This window comes from Pseudopipra pipra, chromosome 5 (genome assembly GCF_036250125.1).
Source record: "Pseudopipra pipra isolate bDixPip1 chromosome 5, bDixPip1.hap1, whole genome shotgun sequence".
Taxonomy (NCBI): Eukaryota; Metazoa; Chordata; class Aves; order Passeriformes; family Pipridae; genus Pseudopipra; species Pseudopipra pipra.
In genome coordinates, this window is record NC_087553.1 from 60,872,499 (window position 1) to 60,894,244 (window position 21,746).

Genomic DNA, 21,746 nt, shown 5'->3' on the forward strand with positions numbered 1-21,746 from the left:
ACATTTGGTTACAATCTCTACTTTTTGAAGTGTCTTTACCTGTTAGAGATTTTCCTCCTTTGCAGTTCAATAATACTGAATTTGGGGTTTCTTTCTCTCCCTTATGACAGATGGCAGATGTTTAACATTTAACATGGTAGCACTTGACACCAGTAAAAGCCTTATCTTTTTAGCTGTTCCTTTTGACAATTTCCTAAGAAGCATGCTCCCTTAGGCACAGTTCTTTCCATAAGACGTTACAGGAACATATTTTACACTTCCTCTTAAAACAAAATGGCAAACATATTCATTATGGTTACTCTTGTAGGGCAGCCCAACAGTAATTTCATCTTAAACAAGGTCTTGTGCATTGCACGTTTGTCAAGAGCTACTACTCTTGTGAGCTGACAGCTTACCAGAAAACCCAGTGCATCATCCTTCACTTCCACATCTACTGAGTCTTCATACACATAACAGAACCATGTAATAACAGGAAATGGTTCTTCCCTCAGCATCTTACCTCCTATAGCATTTCATAGGAATGTTCCATCTCATTAACACGGCCAGTGTAACCCTCACCCTCTTTTGCTCTATTTGTACACAAATTCAAACCATAAATGTACTTTCCTGTCTAGACAAACACAGCTTTGACCACAAACCGTAACACAGAATAATGCATCTCCCAGAGTAGTTTGCATTCTTGTGTCTGCATAAATGTTTGCCCTTATACTAACATCCTCTTGTACCAATTTTCTGCAATGTCAAATATGTCAACATCTGGATTTCCAACCAGAATTCCATCTCTCATACTCAATTTTTCACATTTCAGATTTTGTCCAGAAGATCATCTGCAACTGCTACTGGTCTAATTGACTAATTCTAATTTTTTATAAAGAGAAGCAAGTAGGAAATACATACATGACGGTGTTAATCCCTGACAGTTGTTGAAACATCTGCAGACCACAACCCACAATTAAGGCTCTTCGAGTTGGAGGGTATGTTAGCATTCTGCAGATCACAGGTCCAGCTTAAAAAAAAACAAGACAACAACAAAAGAATACATAATAGTTCTTAAGTGATCGCTATCAAGACAATGTTGCCAGGCATAGCAGGCTTTGCACCTTAGTTTCAAATGAACTTGAATTATTTCAATTATTTTTGAACAATTCAGTCATTTCAGTTCTGCTTTTCTGCACTGTACTACAAAGACGATTTTCAGGAAGCCCAAGCAAAAAAATGAAACAATTTTTGTACACAGTGTCTGCTACTGATGTCAAATGTACAGCTCTCCTATATCATACTAACAGATGCACATCTGCTGCAACTGAATGTACTCAAGAGTTATCTCTGTTGTTTCCTTTCTAAAAGCTTCCACTGTTATTGAGAGGTTGTTTCAGAAATGCCATTACTCACTGCTAAGATCTGGATTTTGGAGATGAAGTGTTCTTCCTAGTCCCCCAAAGACCCAATTTCCACAAACCAGTTGCAAGTGTGGGTATTTGAAGGTATAGGATAGATCTATTCTCCACAGCTCTAGAGGCCTGCAGAGGGAGTAGAAATTAATTACATTTTTTCCATACCCTTGGTAGCAATGGTATGAGGCTGCATTCAAAATGCAGAAAACAATTTCTTAATGAAGAAAAAAACCCCAAATTTCTGGCTAATAAAGTTTTATTCTCTATTTAAAACTTTCAAAGTATTCTAGGGGAGAAAAAAAGTAGTACAGAAAGCTATGAAAGAATAGGAAAAAATTTAAAATCCCCAACTGTAGTATTTACATTAATTTCTTTCTGCACAGAGTAGTGCTTTTTCACCTGCTGAAATATTTTATGTCTTACACATCTTATCACATCTGGCATACCCACTCAGAACATCTAATCACAATATGAATAGGTCAAAATTGCTGCCATCCAAAAAAAAAAGGGAGGTGGAAAAGGATCTACGATTTTACATTTTCAAAGTCTTTACTAAAACTACAGAAAATATTAAACGTATTGGTTCAGTAAAAAACCCTACATGGGTTTGTTAGTGAAGAATCTACATGCAGAGTTCCAGCTTCAGAAAGCTGACAATCTTTGAACAGTTTCAAGAGTGGGACTCAAGCAAGGGGTTTAGATAATACTTTCTTCATTGAAAGATAATCAGACCTGCCTAAGAAAGATTTATTTTCATTTAAAATTATGGTATTTATAATTCATATCTCAATTGTATCATCATTTAACTTTGCTTCCTTAATATTAATAGCAGAATACAGCCTTATGTATTTTCTAGTTGGTTTACAAGTAACATTAATATTTGGACAGTTCACAGTCCCACATGTCCTGCCATTTAGCCACACCATTACCTCAAAATGTCTTCAAGTAAAATCAAGTGACAGACAAATCTGGTGACAGATAAATAGAGTCAATCCATAGATCTCATAAGATATTCTCAAGCAAGACACATGACATCACTGGGCCGACAATTACATCAAAGGGTTCCATAGTCAAAGCGGCATTTCCTCGGTGGAAAAACAACAAAGCTGGCACTCACTGCTAGCTAGGAGCAGTCCAGAGATCAGACATACTCTGGGATTTCTCCTCAACTCCAGGCTTCACAAAGAAAAAAGATTTACTAACAAATGTACCTATGAACTTTAATTCACCAGTGACAGCTCTCAGGTTCTCATATTTGGCATCACACCTGAGCATGGAGGCTTTGGGCTTAAAAACCTTATCTGGCAACTGATTCTGCAGCATCTATTCTAAATCCAGGCTGTTGAGATCTTCTGTTCTTCATAAACTTCCTGTAAGGGCCTTAACTGAGTTCAAAATCTATCTTTATCCTCAAAGGACCTTTCAGCCAACCTACATCTTACAGTCCATCATCAATGGTCATGCTCATTGAATAAGCTGGAACTCTACAGCAGGGGCTGTCAGGAGAGTAGGCAGAAATGTCCTAAGGAACTGATGCAACTGATGTCCTGATCCGCTCATCTATTTTATGGAAGTTATATAAAATTCTGTTCACAATGACTCATTGTACAAAACAATTGGAAAGGAGACACTAAAATGAATAGCTAGAAATTAAAGCAGCTGTTCTCAGACAATGGCTTGCAACTCAGAGGGAGTCATGAAGTCTCAACAAAACTCCATTGCACAAATCAGTTTGTGCGCTTGAAGTGGGGCCCTGCAGAAATTTTGCAATAGAGCACATGCACTAAAGTTTGGACCTTTACATTAGAATTTCACACTTTAAACATTTAGAACATTCAGTCAGCTAAGTTCAATAAGCACTTGGAATTTTTCAGACTTCTGATTAATTGTATCACAAAAATGATGATAAAAATTATCATACTCGCTCAAGTCAGCGTTTAAAAAGATTCACTCCAAATCTGTACCATGGCAACTGCCACATATAAATAGGCATACACAAAATTAAAGGATTTTCTTTCATAAAATTCACAGCCTTCAGGTTTACAAACCAATAAATGGAATGAAAGAAATAAAAGAAACTGCTAATCTCTATATTAAAGGAGCATTACCAACTCAATGAAAAAGCCCAAAGGACTTTGACTGTGAGGTGAGTGGTTTTTAAAACAGAAAATGAGTGTGAAACTTCTTATTAAAATTATCTATCTCTGAAATTAACTATATTGTATTTGCATTTTCCTATCATTAATCCTTCCATCCATATTGTTGAGTTCATATGTTACAATCTTCTTAAAAATAAACACCTCTAGGCAGAACATGGGTTTTAACTACAGAGAATGGGTCTAAAGTAAAAAATGAAAAACAAACCAAGTTTTCAGAATTAAATAAATTTTTCTTCTGAAAATCAGTCTTCTGAAAACCAAAACTGTACTTCAGTAGTTTCTGATAACCCTTAAATATGCCGTTAGTTATGACAATACATTAAAATGGCACAAAACAATAAAATCATTAAGTCTTTAAAAAACGGAGCAACTTAGCTGCTCATAGAACTAGAGGACACAGATGACTTAAACATAAATCACAGGAAAAAAAATTAAATATCTGGCAATTTTTACAAAAGAAAAAATAGATATTTGTCTCCAAAAAGTCTGATTTTTTTGGTTTGTGATACTTCTGTCTTAATTGCTGTTGTTTTATTTCCAGCTAGATTTAGACACATTCCTGCATCGGAACCACTTCATTTAACTTGAAAAAGCACCAAGATGTTTGTTTTCCTTCTTCTAATCTATGAATAAAAATTAAGTCAGAAGGATGAGACCTCCTAATGCCATGATTAATTCAATGAGACTAGATTTGGTTGGATTTTTTGTGCTGTGGTTTCAGATAATTCCTTTATCTGAAGTAAATTTCTTTAACACATAATTTTTACAAAAGTTCAAAACACGCTACAGCTTGCTCTAATGAGAGTCCAAAATGGCAGCATGAGATAAAGAGTAATGGAAAAACAAGGATACTGCTGCTGTAGAAGGTGACATTGCTTGAAGTGGTGATACTTGAAGTGGATTGCTGTGATCCAAGTGGATATTTCGTAGCTTGATCCAAACTGTCTACCAAACTAGACATTCATCCTTATAAGCAAAAGGCAAAATATAGGATTTGGAAGTTTAGCTTCACATCCAAAAAAACCTTATTAGATTACACTGAGCTAAACAGGGGAGGAGAAGCTGTTCTTGTCAAACCATTACTTCTGAAAGTGAGTGATGCTTTCCAAATATTACAATTTAATGCCAGTTTCCTATATTTTAGTTGTTATCCTTGTTATTAGGCATAACCCACAAATTAGGTTTGGACATTTCGAATCTCCTGGCAAAGGCACTTTGATTTTCCTCTGCAGATAAAATGAAGTGTATGGCAATCATAGGAGCTTGGGTGCGATCTACTGCCAACTAAAAGACAGAGATAATTTTCAAAGGCAACACAACAAAAGCTCTAGTTCTAAAGGGAGTTTATATAATGAAAGCAGAAGAATGGGTATTAATGACATCTTAGCATCTCTGTGTGAAAATGTACTGCATTCTCTTCCAGGGGAATAAAAATATTGTAGGATAAAATCCCACAGCAAATGCAGGCAGACATCTGGTGCTTGGAAATCTTGTGATTCCCCATCCCACAAATTATTAGAAGAATACCTAGCAAAATTTCACAGCCAGGAAACTATGGTTAGAGACTGAGCTCTGCCAAAGTCATTTGCAGGTTCAAACATTTATTTGCCAGCTAATCTAGGTAACAGCTTGTAGCAACAGCCTAAAACTATGTAGGGATCCTGCCAGCATTTCGTGCTCTTGCTGTAGAGGGTTGTTTCCAAAAAAGCAGGCTTAGCCAAGCAACAAGACAGTCACTCATCAGTTTAGCATCAATTAAGCTCAAGATTCAGACTTGTTTTCTGGACCTTTTCTTGTTTTCTTGTTCTAACATCAGTCAATACCCTCTCTTCCACCTAGATAAATCTTCAAGGAATTGATCTACAGTTAAAAATAACGGACCAAAGAAAAGATCTCAGTAACAGAGGACAAACATGGGAACCATTTCTCTGTTTTAACTTTCCTTACAAAATGACAGCTTCCAGTCCAGCTTTCTCTGCATCATCTGCAGAACCTTCCTGCAGAATCTTACTTCACCAAAGACTCCTCCTCTAAAGCACTTAGATATAGCTATTATTTTCTATGTATGAATGATATACTAAAGTAAAAACCCTTTTCTTCTCCTTGTCTATTACATGATTATTTTCTGAAAGTATCAACTTCATTCATTTTTCCTTTCTGTAAAATTTAACAAATCAAAAGATAACTAGCTTTAAGATCAAAACTGCATTAACTATGTTGAAAAGATGCAAAATAATTTTACTTAAGTACCATGTTCTTTCCCACTGTCTTATATTGTTCCCAGTAATGTTGGAAGAACCACTCCCAGCATTAGAAGAAACTTCCTCCCTCATATAGTTCACTAATCCTTTGAGAAAGCTTGCTTGAAGTTTTTCAACTTTCTTCTTTACAGCGTGGTTCCCTATCAGCCAAGAAGGAGAAAAGATCATCAGCTTGCCTAATCATGAGTCTTAGTATTTTTCAGCTTTCCACAGCCAAAATCATCCACTGCTAGGAGTACAGACTGGAAGAAGTACTCATTGGGAGCAGCCCTGCTGAGAAGGACTTGGGGGTTCTCCTGGATGAAAAGCTGGACACGAGCCAGCTGCGCTCACAGCCCAGAAAACCACCTGTATCCTGGGCTGCATCAAAAGCAGTGTGGCTTTTGATCCCTTCAGATCAAGGGAGGTGATTCTGCACCTCTTTGCCCTTGTGAGATCCCACCTGGAGTGCTGCATCCAGCTCTGGGGTCGCCAACACAAGACAGACGTGGAGTCCAGAGATGCTCAGATGTGCAAAGATGCTCAGAGGGCTGGAGCACTTCTCCTATGAAGGCTGAGAGACCTGGGGCTGTTCAGCCTGGAGAAGAGATGGCGCTGGGGAGAGGTTATTGTAACCTTTTAGTACCGAAAGGGGGCTTATAAAAAAGATGGAGAGGGACTTTTTACATGAGCAGACAGTGATAGGACAAAGAGGAATGGTTTTAAACCAAAAGGGGAGAAATTTAGATTAGATATTAATTCATTGCGAGGATGGTGAGACACTGGAACAGGTTGCCCAGAGAAGCTGTGGATTTCCCATTCCTGGAAGTGTGCAAGGCCAGGTGGACGGGGCTTTGAGCAACCTGGTCTAATGGAAGATTCCCTGCCCATGGCAGGGGGGTTCGAACTAAATGATCTTTAAGGTCCTTTTCAACTCAAACCATTCTATGATTCTATGCTAACAAGACAGCCTGCTCTAAAAACAAATAAAAGCTAATTAAACATAACCACTTTGATTTTAGAGAATTAAATAGTGAAGGGAAATTTTCCATGCCTAGATGAACTGAAAGGGGTTTTTTGTTTGCTCAGGAAACCTAGATTTCAAATAAATGGTCTCTCCAAATGCTCTTTTTAATCCACACATTGAGAACAGAAACCCTAATATAGATTTTTTTGTTTTGTTTTGACAGCAAGTTGAGTCGGTCTTCGGAACTTCTGAAAACAAAGACATTTTCTTTCATCTGTAAAAGGAAAAAAAATCTTTCCTTTGATACCACATTCTTTGATATAAAGCTCTGGTGACAGAAAATCTATATGACTGAGTACTTGCACAAAAGCAGCAGCAGCTAAGAACACCTTTGAATAGGACAAGAAGCAGTGGCAAGTAGGGAAGTAAAAAAAAAGGAGTGCATTTTGGCTCTGTATGATATGTTCTCTATAGAAAACAGAACCTACTGTAATGAAGTCCTTTAAAACTGAAAAAAACATGACAAAACAGATAACAAAGAGAGAAGAGTGGCCAATGACATGATGCCAGTGGGAGTTGAGAGAAGTGGCCACAGTGACCAACGAGAACCTGCGCAGGTGGAGGAGGGATCCCAGTGTGGTACTGGCAGACCAATGGAATGGGGGAACGAGTGAGAGGGAGATTTACCTCCTTCATTGATAGGAAAACTGGGGTAGGGACAGAGAAAAGCAAGGATCATATTGTGGTTTCCTTCTAGGTGTGGAAAAGTACCTTAGAGCAGACTTGTGCATACCTACTGCCTGAAAATCAACATTTCTTTTCACAGTCTGCTTCAGAACTGCCTTACATAGAAAACAGTTATGTGACCCTCACTTAAGGCTGGAGAAAGTAGAGGAGGAAAGATAAGATTATGTAGCTAGCATTACGCAGGCACAACCAAAATAAGCCAAGTGTTGTAACAGCCTGAAGAGCTTCCCACTCTGCTCCCATCAAGTAGTGAAGTGCAGAGCATTTAGCAATCTGGAATTAGAAAGCTTTTTTTCTTTCATTTTAAGTTGAGGAAAGATACTAAACAGAAAACGGTGGTCAGGGCAGTTTCAGGAGTGCCATGTTGTGCGTGTGTCTTTGTGTTGTTGTTGTTGCCGTTATTCATCAGTTAAAGAGCACCTCAGAGTTCCCTCCAACCAAGTTAGTAGTTTAGTCTCAAGCTGATCTTCCCAGTTGTTAGTGTATTAATGTTATTATTAATTACTATTATTAAATTGATACTGTATTTTATTTCCTGGACAACACACTTCAAACCTTACATTTTCTGCCATTTGTTTCTGCAAAAAATCTTAGTTTAGTGATATTATTTCCCTCCCTCTATTCCTTGTTTCCAAATGAAATATCTTCATTTCTGCCGAAAGCCAGTAGTTTAACAGAACAAACAGATTTGTATTTCTTGCCCTTCAAAAGAATGAGACAAAGGGACACATTCCCAGGTGGGAAGGGGAAAAAAGGAAAATTTAACAGAATTGAAAAAGGAGCCTGGAGGTCAATGAAAGTCACCACAGGAATTTATGAATACAATCTGTTGCACGTTCACTCTTTTTTTTTCCAATTTATTCATAGAACGTTTAGCTTAGACCATTTCTCTAAAAATGTTTTAAAAAACCCTATTTATCTAAGGGGTTGAAAAACTCCTCTCACTTTTTAAAATTTGGATACCATTAGCATAAGAGTTTCATTAAAAATAAAAGGAAAAAAGTTAAATTAGAGATGAGGTCCACATTTAAACAGGTTATAAAAACCTTCTTTGAAATCAATATCATTTTAGCACAGCTCAGCTGGATCCCAAAACTACCACAGAGGAGAAAAATCAAAAAGTCACTGCAGGTTAAAGTCAAACTATTTTAACTTTGGCTTCCTAAGAACAGGACAGCTCCATCAATGGATATATAGTTGACAGACAGCACAGCAAACCTAAAAATAAGTCTTACAGCTAAAAATAATAAGTCTTAAGAAACTGCTTCAACATTTTACTTTTTTTTTTCAAGTGAAGCATTTGAACTTGAGAACCAAGTGGAGTTCCACTGAAGAACTCACTCAAATATTTCCCTGAACTGCAGCCTAAGATCATACCTTATCTAAAAGTACTAGCTAATTTACTACATTTTAGTATTAACCACTTTCTATCAGAAACACAAAGGGCTCTAAGGCAACCATTGCCACTCAATAACAGCATGTTTTTCAGCAGAGAGGGCCAAACACATCCTGGGAGCAGGGGCAGGAGCATTGCCAGTTGTCTACAGATACCTGGTGGAGGGGCAAGGAGAAAATAGGCCTGGGCTCCTCAGAGGTGTGCAAGGGCAGGACAGAAGGCAATAGCTGGAATGCAGAAAATTTGAGCCAGATATGAAGTCTGTTTATTTTGTATCATGGAAGTGGTCAAACACAGAAAGAGATCTGCAAACTGGTCATGGTCAAAACTTCACTGAAAAAGTTCCTGAGCAAACCGCTCTAATTTATTCTGCTTTGATTAGGAATTAATAATTAGACAGCTTTCAGAGGTCATCCACAAGATTCTTACATGAAATGTACATCGTTCTAAGATCTGTGATGGTACTAGTTATTACAACCAGTACTAATGAAAAAGTAAGTTTGGTACTTCACAGCATATGAAAAAAAAATCAACCTGAATATCTGGAATTAACAGACTATCACAACACTGCATGATAATGCACTTCATTCTACGTCTATTAAAATCTTACTGGCTTTTCAATACATATTACTAGTACTATTTTCACAGTTATCGTAAACAACAGTGACTGCAAAGCAACCTTACATACAGGTCCTGTAAAACTCAGCCACCTCCATACCACCAACAGCTGATCCACCCCTTTTTGCAATTTCAGTACCAGGCTTCATTAATCAAGAACCTGTCAGTCACACTCGACTGGCAGCTAGCACCCTGAATTTATAACCTCTGCAAAGAATACAAATCAATATTGAAAACAGCAAGTGTAGAATACTAAACTGACAACTTCCTTAACTGGTATGAAATATGACAAAGCAATAAAGGAGAGACTTTTTCATTCTTTCAAATATATAAAAGGGGCTTATGAGATACATGGGGAGAGACATTTTACCAGGGTCTGTAGTGAAAGGACAAGAGCTAATGGTTTTAAACTAAAAGAGGGTGGATTAGTTTGGATATAAGACATAAATTCTTTACTATCAGGGTGGTGAGGCACTGGAACAGGTTGCCCAGGGAAGCTGTGGATAACCCATCCCTGGAAGTGTTCAAAACCAGGTAGGACGGGGGTTTGATCAACCTAGCCAAGTAGAAGGTGTCCTTGCCTATGGCAGGAGGTTTGGAACTCTACCACCTCTAAAGGTTCCTTCCAGCCCAAACCATTCTATGATTGTTAAGCACTGTACAGAGTTCTGGTCCCCTTTGCTTTCTCACCCTCATCTCAAAAAGAGGAATATTGTACAAATGGAGAAACATCGAGAAAAAGAACAAATTAATGGAATGGTTTCAACATACACCAGTACTCATACTTTTTTTTAATAGGCCCCTGGGTACTAAAATGCATATACAATGATATCATACTTCTGGATTCACAACACACTAATATTAACAGTCTGTTTAGTGTGATTCTGCCTTCATTAGCATACTAGGCTTCTGCTTTAGCTACAGATGAAGGTAACAAATCAAGTACACTATCCTTCAAGCTGGAGGAAAAAAAGATTAGGAGTTGTGATTACAACAAAAATTTTGTAAAATCAGAAGGGGCACAATGAAGGTGAAGAGAGAACATGGTTGTTTCAAGATTAGACAGGAAAAGAGATTGTATAAAATGTCAGATGGAAAACCAAAATCATAATTATGGTGCACCATGTGCTGGCCACTAGCAAGACAAAATGGCAGTGAGACAGACTTTGCCTGATACAGCAAAGTGTGAAAAATCCACAATGCAGTGGGTGTACGGTTTTTCTCTATGGTCTGTAAGACAGGAACAAAGAGCCAAAGTTTTGCTACTGCAGATTATATCTTGCTGGAGCAGTGACTCCAAATCAAACAGCTGCTTAAGTATTATTGCTGGCTGAACTAGTGATAATTTGCAATACAAACATGCAGAGAGCATGATAATATCTTGGTCAATGATCCTAAAAAGAGAGAACTTCTTCAAAAGAACTGAATAGTATGAAAAGGTGATGTTCATACAGTTTTCAAATCTTCCAGTTTCTGGAGGACTTCATACAGCCTACATGAATTTTCATGACCCAGCTGCCCTGACGTTTCAAATGTAAGAAAGTACTTCACAATAAACTATGCTTCTTCACAATTTTGCATCAGATATAAGCATTAGCATCAATAAAAAACCAGCATGGAAGCAGTTTACTTCTATTTGCACAAAGAAGAAAGCCTATGGATGATCAGATTAGTAACCTCTTTTTTGATTTATTCTGTAATGCTGTCAGTGTTAGCAACCAAATTCCTCCAGCAAGATGCACAGACTGTTTTTAATGTATCTTCACCATGAAGTAAAGTCCTGTTGGTTTCCATGAATTAGAGAGAGATAGCCTTTGCATAAACTTCAGAGAGCTCCTCAAGAGTAATTCTTGCTAGTGTCAGGGAGACTTACAGTAAGTAGCTGGATCTATGTACAATTGTTTGGACAGGTGAAATACTTTTTGCCCATTGATTAATAGAAGAACATACTGTGGACCTTGCTTTTATTAAATCTTTTATTTGTTTTAAATTTTTGAACCTGTCACACAGATGTTCTGTATCACCAGCTGTGACTAACCTGGTGAAAAAAAGCTCCTAGATAAAAAGAAATTTTAAAAAAAAATACTATAATGCCTCACAAAACAACAGGCAAAAGGCATCTTCCCACATGGTGCTGGTTTTAGGGAAAATATAATCAATACTCCATACTGGACAGTTTGAGGTCTCTCATGTACTATGCAATAAATCTGCAAGCAATCTGTAAGACAAACAGTCGAAGTGGAAAGCCTTCTCATCATTTTCAGCATAATGAAGATAGAATGGCATTGCCTAAATGCCATGTTTATTAGCAGTTTCCTTATAAATATATTTTAAAAGGCAATTCTTTAAAAATGTTGAAAATCCAGCAGAACATAAGATAACTCTTAATATCTTTCCCCACAGTAAATATGCACTACAAGATAGAAGCATGCAGGACAAGGGCCTTTTCATTGCTTCTCTGCATCTCACAGATCTAGCAGAGAGAAAGGAAGATCATAAAGATTGTATTCAATTATTTAGAGACCTGAAACCCATTTTCCGAGAAGATATAGGAATTCTCAGACATTTCCTCAGACTTACAGTAAAGCAGATTTTTATGATGTTTTTATACTCTAATCAAGTTAATCACTGTCTAAAAGGACACTATCTGAAGTCAAACATGATGCAAGACAAACTTCACATAGCACTGTTCAACATCCCAGTGCAACTATGTGGTTAGCAACTAGTGGCTACCAAATAGCATTTCAGTTTCCCCAGAAGCTCCTGGTTTTCCTAGATTTGAGGGCAAAACATACCACTAGCATAGCTGGAATTTCAGGTAACCTTTTTGGTTTCAGGGTAAATTGCAAATTTCCCACCCATGATCAGCCAGAAAGATTGCCTGTGGCACAGAAAGGGGAGAGAGAGAATTTTACCCAGACATGCACATCCTCTCTAATGCACAGCCCTACTTTCCAGAGGAAAAACAACTTGTTATGAAAAACAGATGTTTGAAGGATAAGCACTAAAGACAAGAGAAAAAATATCAAGTCCTACCTCCTGTTTAACAAAAAAAGAGAGGGGGCAATTACTTCATTTAGAATTGGTCAGGCTGCAGAGACTGATGAACCTGAAGGCATCGGCAAAACTGCTTCATACCATCAATGAGTTAAAACAGTCTGTTTGGCATTGGGTTGGGTCAGGAAACGATGAAAGTTAATTTTCAGTGTCAGATATAAGAAGCATCTGTGTCTTTCTATGGATACCAGGAGAATATTTTCCTGTTTCTCAGTAAAAGCATTATTGCCCAACTGCGCCTTCCGCCAGCTGTCACCAACCTCATCATCATGGCTGGGCTTTGCAAATGAAGATTTGGGAAGGGCTCTACCCACGTTTGTTACAAGCACGTTGGTGACTAAAAAGGCCAATACGAGATAGACACGTCCGGCTGCAAAAGGCACAGCAGAAAGACTCCTTAGGAGATATATTCAGCAAGGCACGATTCTTTCTGCGTTGTCTCTTCTCCTCGGGAGTGATCCTGCGTGCGTTCTCAAAAGCATCAGCAGCGTTAGTGTGTCTCCAGACCTCCCGATCAGAGGCCAGAGTAGAAAGCAGGCTAAAAGGAAAAAGTCTTGGGCAGGAAGTCCAGGGGAAAGTTGTAAACAAAAACAGAGGGAGTGCAAAGCTGGAAGAAAGCTGAGCTGTTTAGGCCACCTACATTTTAGGGTGGATTTCCAAACATCTCCATTTACTGACCTTGTATTTGCTGGCTTTCTCTGAGCCGCCACGTAGTCACTGAGAGAAATCACTACTGCTGATCATGCGGGCTCTGACGCTAATCTGAGAAGCTAATTCAGTCCCATTCTTCACCTAAACACATCTTTCTTTGTACATTCTCCAGTTGTATACACATGTGTGCACTGTGCACCTAGAGAGGATGAAGACACCAGCAGACAAGCATCGAAGAAGGCACAAAGTGGACATAAGAATGACTTGCCTTTCTACAGCACACAGAAAAAAAGGCAGATATAAAATCAAGTCTACAACAAAGAAATGAAACCCCTTTTGCTGAGTTCACACTGTCAGGCTGACTTTGGGGAACCAGACAAACAGAGCAAGTTTTCCATGGTGGACAGCACTAGGGCAACACATGCTAGACAATGATAATTTTTCATAGAAACACTGAGAGATAAGGAAAAAGAAAAATATGCCCACAGTCACAAACTGATTTCTGCAAGTGTTTTGCCAGAGATAACTACCAGCCTACAAATGTGTTCAGGAATCATTGTTCATCAATTAACATTCATCTAAAGGGAATGGTACATGTTTAAGATTAAATATAGTAAAAATCGCAGAGTAAGGCTAAGATGCAGTAGCCATCTAACTTGATCTCTGCATCTGGCACACTAAACTACAAGCAAGCTACCAGAAAAGTCTGGCAATTGCATGGTAACTTGGAGATCAATTCCACCACAGAGGAAAGTGGTTTCCTTAACGAAAGAAAATACTATGAAATCCTCCCATCCTTGGAGAAGTGCTAACTTGGACTAGCGTAAGGGGAGGATACACATAATCCCCCTGTCCAAACATGTTTTAGTTTAACAATATGCATGTACACTAAACTACACAATGTATTTTAACACAGAGGATCGCTCATTTGCGTAGAGAATTCCTCTGAGCAACAGAAGTTTAGGAAGCAGTATGACTGTGTGCATCTCAGCAAGGAAGGCAGTGCAGTAGGCAGGGATCACCAGGTCAAAGTCGTTTGAAGCCGAGGTCCCTGGATGTACACGACATGTCACTTGTAGGTTTTATGTCTGACTAGATTTAGCCCAGTCCCCTAAGCAGAACATTGCCACAGGCTGGTAGAAGCTGCCCTGACACTCTATCATTGCTTTAAACCTTCACATCTCCAAAACAGTCTGAGAACATTGAATGCATCCCTGTAGGAGACCTCTGGTTTACCTTCCCCTGAAGGAAGTTACACCATGGGCACTAACACACTTTGTGATCTGATCAAACAGGATGCGGGGGTGATGACGGGAGATAAGAGTCACTGCAGTGCTACACTGATGTTTGGAGCCAAAATCCTAATGCAGATGCAGCCAATGAATCTTTACTGACAGCAGTTGTAATGATTCTGTACAAGCCACACTAGGAAAAAAGCAATTATAATCTGCTTGTATGAACTATCACGTTTTAATTAAAATTAATTTAGAAGAAATATGGGACAAAATTAATTCAGTATTTTGTAAAGTTAGCATGATGTATTCCATTGTGCAGCAGCTCCCTGGGGGTCTGAGTTTTATTCTTTTTCCTGTCTCTTTTTAATTCCCTACTTATTAGTAGTTTTGTAAGTTCAGCCTGAAACCTCAGAGTCACCTCAGGTCCTCCACCATGATTGTTGATAGCTTTTGACAAGAAACAGAAGACAAATTTTTTTCTGCAGAATAATTTTTTTCTCTAGAGAACTGTAAGGTCCTAATCCCTGTACTAGGGCTGTACATCTTTTTAAACAAGCTTAGTAAATAGTGATAGAAAATGTAGGGCTTGAGGGAGCAACAGGGGAAAAATAAAGTCAAGTTCTGAGAGCTGGTTATGTTCTTTATATTCTTTCATCCTGGATAGTCAGGGACAACCAACATCTAACCAGGAAAAAAATTTGTTTTTAATTTTAGGATAGATTCCTCAGAAGAGGTATGGCAAGATTGAATAAGTTGTCTTTTACTTTTTAAAATCTGTTCAAAGAAGTGTTTACCATGTTGCTATTGGAAGTAATTGGAAACTAAAAGTATGCATTCAATGGGAAAAAACCCAAACAAATCTCTTCCACTGGGAACACATTTATGTATACATTATTGTTATAAAGCCAACAGCAATGTGAACACTGAAGAGATTAACATATCAATGTTACTACAGTGTGTCTCCATAGTCCCAGCTCCATGGAAGACCACTACTTTAGTGCATTTTAAATTTAATAGCTTCAGATAGAAGCCTTCACTTCAAATACAAATTATTTTACTTTCTCCTTCTCAGTGACAACACTAGCTTTCTTCAGTTTGACTTGCATATACCTTCTGATCATTTAAATACAAGTCTCAAGGCAGGTATCCCACCCTTGCAGTCCCCTGCAGCATCCCAGCTCACCTCCTCCTTTCCCAGCTGCACCCTGCAGATACCACTGGACATTTCACAGCACCTGATGCAGTCTCAGCTCCTGTGCACCTCATGCCTCCCTCCCCAGTTGGTGCTTAGAAACACCCCAGGAAAGGGGATTCTGTATTGGCTTTAGCTAATTATGACCTCAAATGACAGCAACTGACTGAAGATGATATTCTTTTAAGTTTTTTCATATTGCAAACCATCCTTTGCAGTATTAAGAAAAACCCACAACACTTCTAAGGAAGCTGAGCAAGATTTAATTGGGACAAAAGAAAGCAGAAGCCTGTGGTTGTGAGTCTAGCTGTAATGTACTGAAAGAAAAAAAACACCAAACTTCTCAAGAGGTAGTCCTGAAGAAAACGATTTTGAGCCACAAAAATGCAACTGATGCTCCCGCATTGGCTTGAAGTACATCAGGGCATTTACAGCCGGCACTTCCAGGTGCAGTGCAGACCTTCAAAGAGGAAATGCTGGCTCTTTCACTTCCAGACCAGAAACAGCAGCACCAACCAGCAGCTTGGGTCACTCTGTATTGGGGGCAGTAAGTGGCTGACAAGGCGATCCAGGTGACAGTGAAACCCATGTGACTGAATGGAGCATTTTGGAGGAACACAATACACTACATTCTACATCTTTAAAATAGCATGTGAAAATGGAAGTGGTCCAATATCACTTATAATTAAGGAAAAGCACACAAGTTTCCCATGAGAAATGCTGAGGCTAGGCTGTAAGTCAACACCCACAACAGACAATGGGAACATATGAAAGATGTGGGATCCAGCAACATTTCTATCAGCAAGAAACACCTAAAATTCATAAAACCAACAACAGCCTCTACAAAAGAAGCTGAGAAGGCAGCAGCTTGTGGGATAGGAATGGATCCAGACGCATAATCCCACACACATACCAGCAAAGGAGATCAGCACATGTTGCCCTTACTGGAAAAGGACACAGGAGAATAGATCTGGCTCTGGCATCCGGAAGCTCTGCAGCTGAGTCAGGCGACTGCTCTTTCCTCTGTGCTTTCTACAGATGGCCTGCAGTGAAAGTGCCATCCTATGCTGCTGCCAAGCCAAGTGTTTACCTCAAAACCACCCAACAACCCTCTGCCATATGGCTCACTCACGTGTGCTCAAATCGTCCACCAGCTAAAGAGAAATAGTATTTTACAGATGAAGTCAGAGCATCCAAAGATGTGATACATGATGCTATTTATGTGAGAAGAAAGGCTGAGTATTTTTTTACATTGATTCTTCCAGATAATTCACTCTGTAAACTAACCTGTGAGCATACAGGTAGAAGAAATTAAAGTAATGTCATCCCACTGTGCTACAATAAAATAATTCAGATTTTAAACAAGTGACCTTCCTCAGTAAAGGACAGCAACTCAATTCTGTGATTGAGAAGAGCAGTATTTCACTTCACCATTCATGTCTGATAGATGGTATTGCAATGACATTGATTTAAAACAGGAGGCTTTTCTATTCTCAGTGGACAAAGACAATGATCACAAATGTCACCTGTGTGATACGTTTCTGCTCAGGCCTCAGGTAGAGAGAAGTTCTCAAAAGTTGCTGATTAGATGTAACAGTAGCAAAAACATATAGTTCTGTCTAGAAAAGAGACATCAACATTGAAGTAGCCATTTCAGACTGCTAGCCTGCCCTTTCTTTTGTACAAGGTGACACTGAAGCATCCTGACTCGTCAGCCCATGAAGCTCTGCTAATATGTTACTGTAGGAGAACACTCTCCCAACTCAGTATTTGATACTCAATTTCATTACATAAACCAGGTCTCCACACCTTTCTTAACACCACACTCTACTTACACCTTACTCCTCCCAAAGGCCAAATATTTGTTTATAATCTCGAAGTTTATCAGTGACTCTAACTCCCTGTGACATCACACTACAAGGACCAACTGGAAAGATTGTATAGATTGCAAATTCCACACAAATGCACTGTATAACTTGAACAAGAAAAGTCTTTGCACTAAAAACAATATAAATTATTCCAATCTCAAGCACTGTGATACAGATCTAACATCTGTGTACCCAATATCTTGCGTTATTTAACAAGGATGGAAAGAAGTATTTAAGAAGATAATAAACCCATTAATCTGTCACTGAAACAGTGAATTCTGGCTGTTCACATTTGGTATATGATGGAAAGCAAGTCTCAAAGACATGGAGATACTAAAGAGCAAAAATCCAAAACGAATTACAGCATGACTGCAGCTTTTCAGTTAATAACAGTAGAACAAATGTTTATTTATTATTTGCTTGCTCTTGCTTTCTCGAAGAGCACCACCATGATACCAGCAGTCTGGCACCAAAGAAAAAAGTAAAGTGAATAAATGCAAGACTTTTCAGAATGAACTATACAAATAATTCAGTTACTTCTTGAAGCCCACTTCATATTTTATATACAAAGGAGGAAAAAAATCTATCTACTGTACTTTAAAAGTACTTTCATTCAGTGGGCATATTAAGTTTCAAGAATTGAAGAAAAGTAAATTTTATCTGTAAATGTATACAAATACGTACTCAGAACTAACATTTCGGCCATCTCTTCCAGATATACCAAAGAAGAGCATCTGATGGTCTTGCTTGTCCCAGAACTGATAAATCTTTCTGGACATGGATAGCCCAAAAAAGGTTTGAACAGAAAGATTCATTAAGTAACTTACTCTTATGAAGACAAAAGAAAAACAGTGTCATTAAAACTACACTTTTAACAAGTGAGAAAGCACTTCCCTTCTTCCTTCTCTTTTTCAGAGTCTGGTTGTTCACACCTGATTACTGAGATTCTCAGAATTATTGGGGTAACTTCAGCAGTGTCTTCTATAAGCCCAAGTTTTTCATTCCATTATGGCAACACTGTCCCAGCATGTGCAAAGTGCCCAGACTGATCTTCTGGAAAGTACATTTACTCGGGGTAGGATATTGCTGAGATGCACCACCACATCACTCATTCACAAATGGTGCACTACACTAAATGGAAACTCTTTTACTGAAAATGTTACCTGACGGCATAAAGCTACCACAGAAAGCAGCAAACCACCAGCCTAAATGCAGAGGTGATCACTACTTCCCTCTAACAAATAGGCAAAGTTTAAGACATTGTTCCCAGTGACTAATGCACAAGACGCTGTATCATTTTGGATGTGACATCCTTGGGAAACCAGCTATAAAAGAAAAGCAAATGCATTTAAGGTAGGCTGACATGACAGATACAAACCAAAAGCAAGGGCAAATTTCAAGTTCTGATTTCCCTAAAGTACAGCAAAACCTGCAGTTGCGAGCAGCAAGGCTCAGTTCAGTTTTTCTAAGCATGCCTTGCAGATACCAATTCATTAGCCATAGTTACTGAAACAGTAGAAGAAACAAGCAGTACCTATCCTCATAAAGTATCACAAGAATTAAAGAAATCAAAAGCTAATGGTAGATCTCAAGAAGTAATAAAAACAGGTTAAAGAAATGAAGAAAACATGAACCACCTAAAGTGATAGAGTAACAAGCATTCCCCAGAGCTCATCATTCAGGAGGTCTGTACTTCAAACAAGCATCAGGGATTAATTTGTGACTCATGTTTTGACTAGAAAGCCTTTTATACAAATTATGTTTCACCTTGGAACCAGTCAAGATGTAATGCATGTGGATTGTCTGTCTGTGTCTGTCTTTGGGGAGGCTTTGACCCAGTTAGCTATCTAATGCAATTTTTGGCGATTGCTTCTTAAGTTTTTTCTTTGTCTTGTTTAGTATTAATTTTTAAAGAGACTGTAAGAATGTTACTGTGTCTGTGCATGGCAGCTCAGCTCACACACAGAGAGCACAGGAACAAGGTCCACTGATGGTGCTGAGTTTCTAAAATACTTGAGGAAAGCACTACAGCACTCTAAGCTTGTGAGAGAGTGTGAGTCAAGCACCAGGCTCCAAATAAAACAGTAACACCAACTGAGGCAGGTGTCTGTGACAGTCCCTGTCTCACGCTATCTGGTTGTTTCAGACCTGTGTGAGACCTACAAACCAGAGAGAAATCCTCCCCACAGGCACCTAGAATCCGACCACAACATAGTGACTACTGGTCGTTGTTTCACCTGCACAGAAACTACGCAGCCTCCGAACAAGGATGCACAAGAGAATGTCACCCCAAATGAAGTGGGATTGTATTCAAGGACCAAGGTACTTAAGCCACGGAATAACAGCATGAACACTTGCTTAGTTTAGCAGAACCCATTTGGGTACATTTGATGTGTCAGTGCTAAGCCAGCTTTGTCAACATCCACGCTTGGAGCTTCTGAAGAGCTTCCACCCACAGCTGCCCCACGCCCACTGCCCTCCCCTCAAGGTGCACACACATGCTCACGCACTTCAGCTTAGAAGTTTGAGAACGGTCTAATATTGGCAGGAGTAGTTGTGGGAATCCCACCACAAGCCTCAGGTAACCCTTGGAAACTTCCTTTGGTGCAAAGCCCTTGTCTGCTCCCTGTCTGTTCAGTAGGATTAGTAGGACTTTATTGCATTACAGATTTTGAAAATACAGTCATTCAGAAATCCAGAAGTGCATGCTTTTTATATAGAGGCATTTCCTAGTCTTATTGCAAACCAACAAATACTTTGCCCGAAGAAGACTGAAGAACTTTGTTAACAGGAGACAAATCCTACCAAAAAAATCAGTTCAAAAAAACCCCAGATTAGTTGATGTAAACTTTTGGAAAACTTAGTTATTACCTTAAAAAAACAAGTCTAAATGCACAAGAACACCTGAAAAGATGAAAAATACCTTAGATTAAAAAAAAAAAAGCTTACAGAATGAAATACTTCTGTTCCATGCTGTAGTTAACCTGTAGTTAAAGCTTAAGTAAGCATAATGTGCTAAAAGTGTACATGTTATCAGAGTTTCATGGATAATAAATCCAAAATCCTCAGAAACTGGAAGTTTCTTGGGTGTATATATCTTCTATGACACCTTACTTTGGTAAAATATCCTACATGCTCAAGTTCTACTCTTTCCTAGAATCTTGCTGTTGACTATTGCTAAATCAAGACTTGGCTAATGGGACTACATAGGCAAACATATAAACAGAATTACAGGCAATTTAACTACTTCATTTCCATAGAAATGTGAATGCTTCTCCTTGCTTCTGCATGTCCTTCTAATATTACCTCTGAATGCTCTTTAGTGCTACCAACACATGCATAATGTTAATTAAAAAACCTCAAATGTGCAACAATCTACCTGCAGTCACTTGAGTCCCTGAATCATCTTTAGTAAATGAGACAAGAACAATTATCTAGCAACAGATTTATTACCATTAGAAGATGCCATGTAACAGTGAATAGTAAATGGTGTAGGCGCATTTTATAAGTTACAGACACCTACAGTATGTGAACTATATTGTGTCTCAGAAAAGTACTGTAGTCAAAGCACTTGATACCTTGAGTCTATTGTCAATTCTATCAGAAATTAAATCACACCACAACAACTACTTTTTCTGTAAAATAACAAGCTGATCTCTCATCAATGAAGCCATGCAAGAACCACTAACTCTAGGCTATCCAGTACCTAGCAGAAGAGTTAGAAGAGGAACTAAAGCCTTTATTCCCAGTCCATTTTATACACTCCCTGTCCAAAACACTCCAAACGGAGGAAAACTGGAGAAAGTGGTTTGCTTGAGCTATTAAAGAGTTTGGTTCCATGCTGTGTTTCCCAACAGTTCATCAACACAGTGCAATTTTTAGAGTTCAGCAAGAAATGCTTTTTTAAAAAAGAAGAAAGGGCACAATTATCTTGTTTTCAGGTTCACTACTAGCCCACAATTACAGGCTACTTTACCAAACACAAAAAGTTTGCTGATGTATTACCACAGCAGTGGTTCAGCTGCTGTAGTAATAGATGTTCTGACACATTTTTACTAAGAAATATTACATAGGAAAAATATACACAGCCCTTACACGCTACACCCAGCATTATCTGCTCTGACTACACAGAAAAATGAATCACCTATAAAAACCCACAGACACTCCCTAAAGACAAACAAGAGTCTATACTTCATGTAATTAAATCTTTTAAGTAAATAAT

General features: G+C 38.5%; 1 protein-coding gene across 1 annotated transcript in view; it reads right to left on the reverse strand.

The window, feature by feature from the left end:
- The window catches only part of SLC2A13 (solute carrier family 2 member 13), a 150,140-nt gene that overhangs the window by 77,012 nt on the left and 51,382 nt on the right, over nucleotides 1–21,746 (reverse strand). The window contains exon 4 of the mRNA XM_064656298.1: nucleotides 898–1,006. Coding sequence (XP_064512368.1) covers nucleotides 898–1,006 — 109 coding nt within the window. The remainder of the gene's footprint in view (nucleotides 1–897; nucleotides 1,007–21,746) is intronic.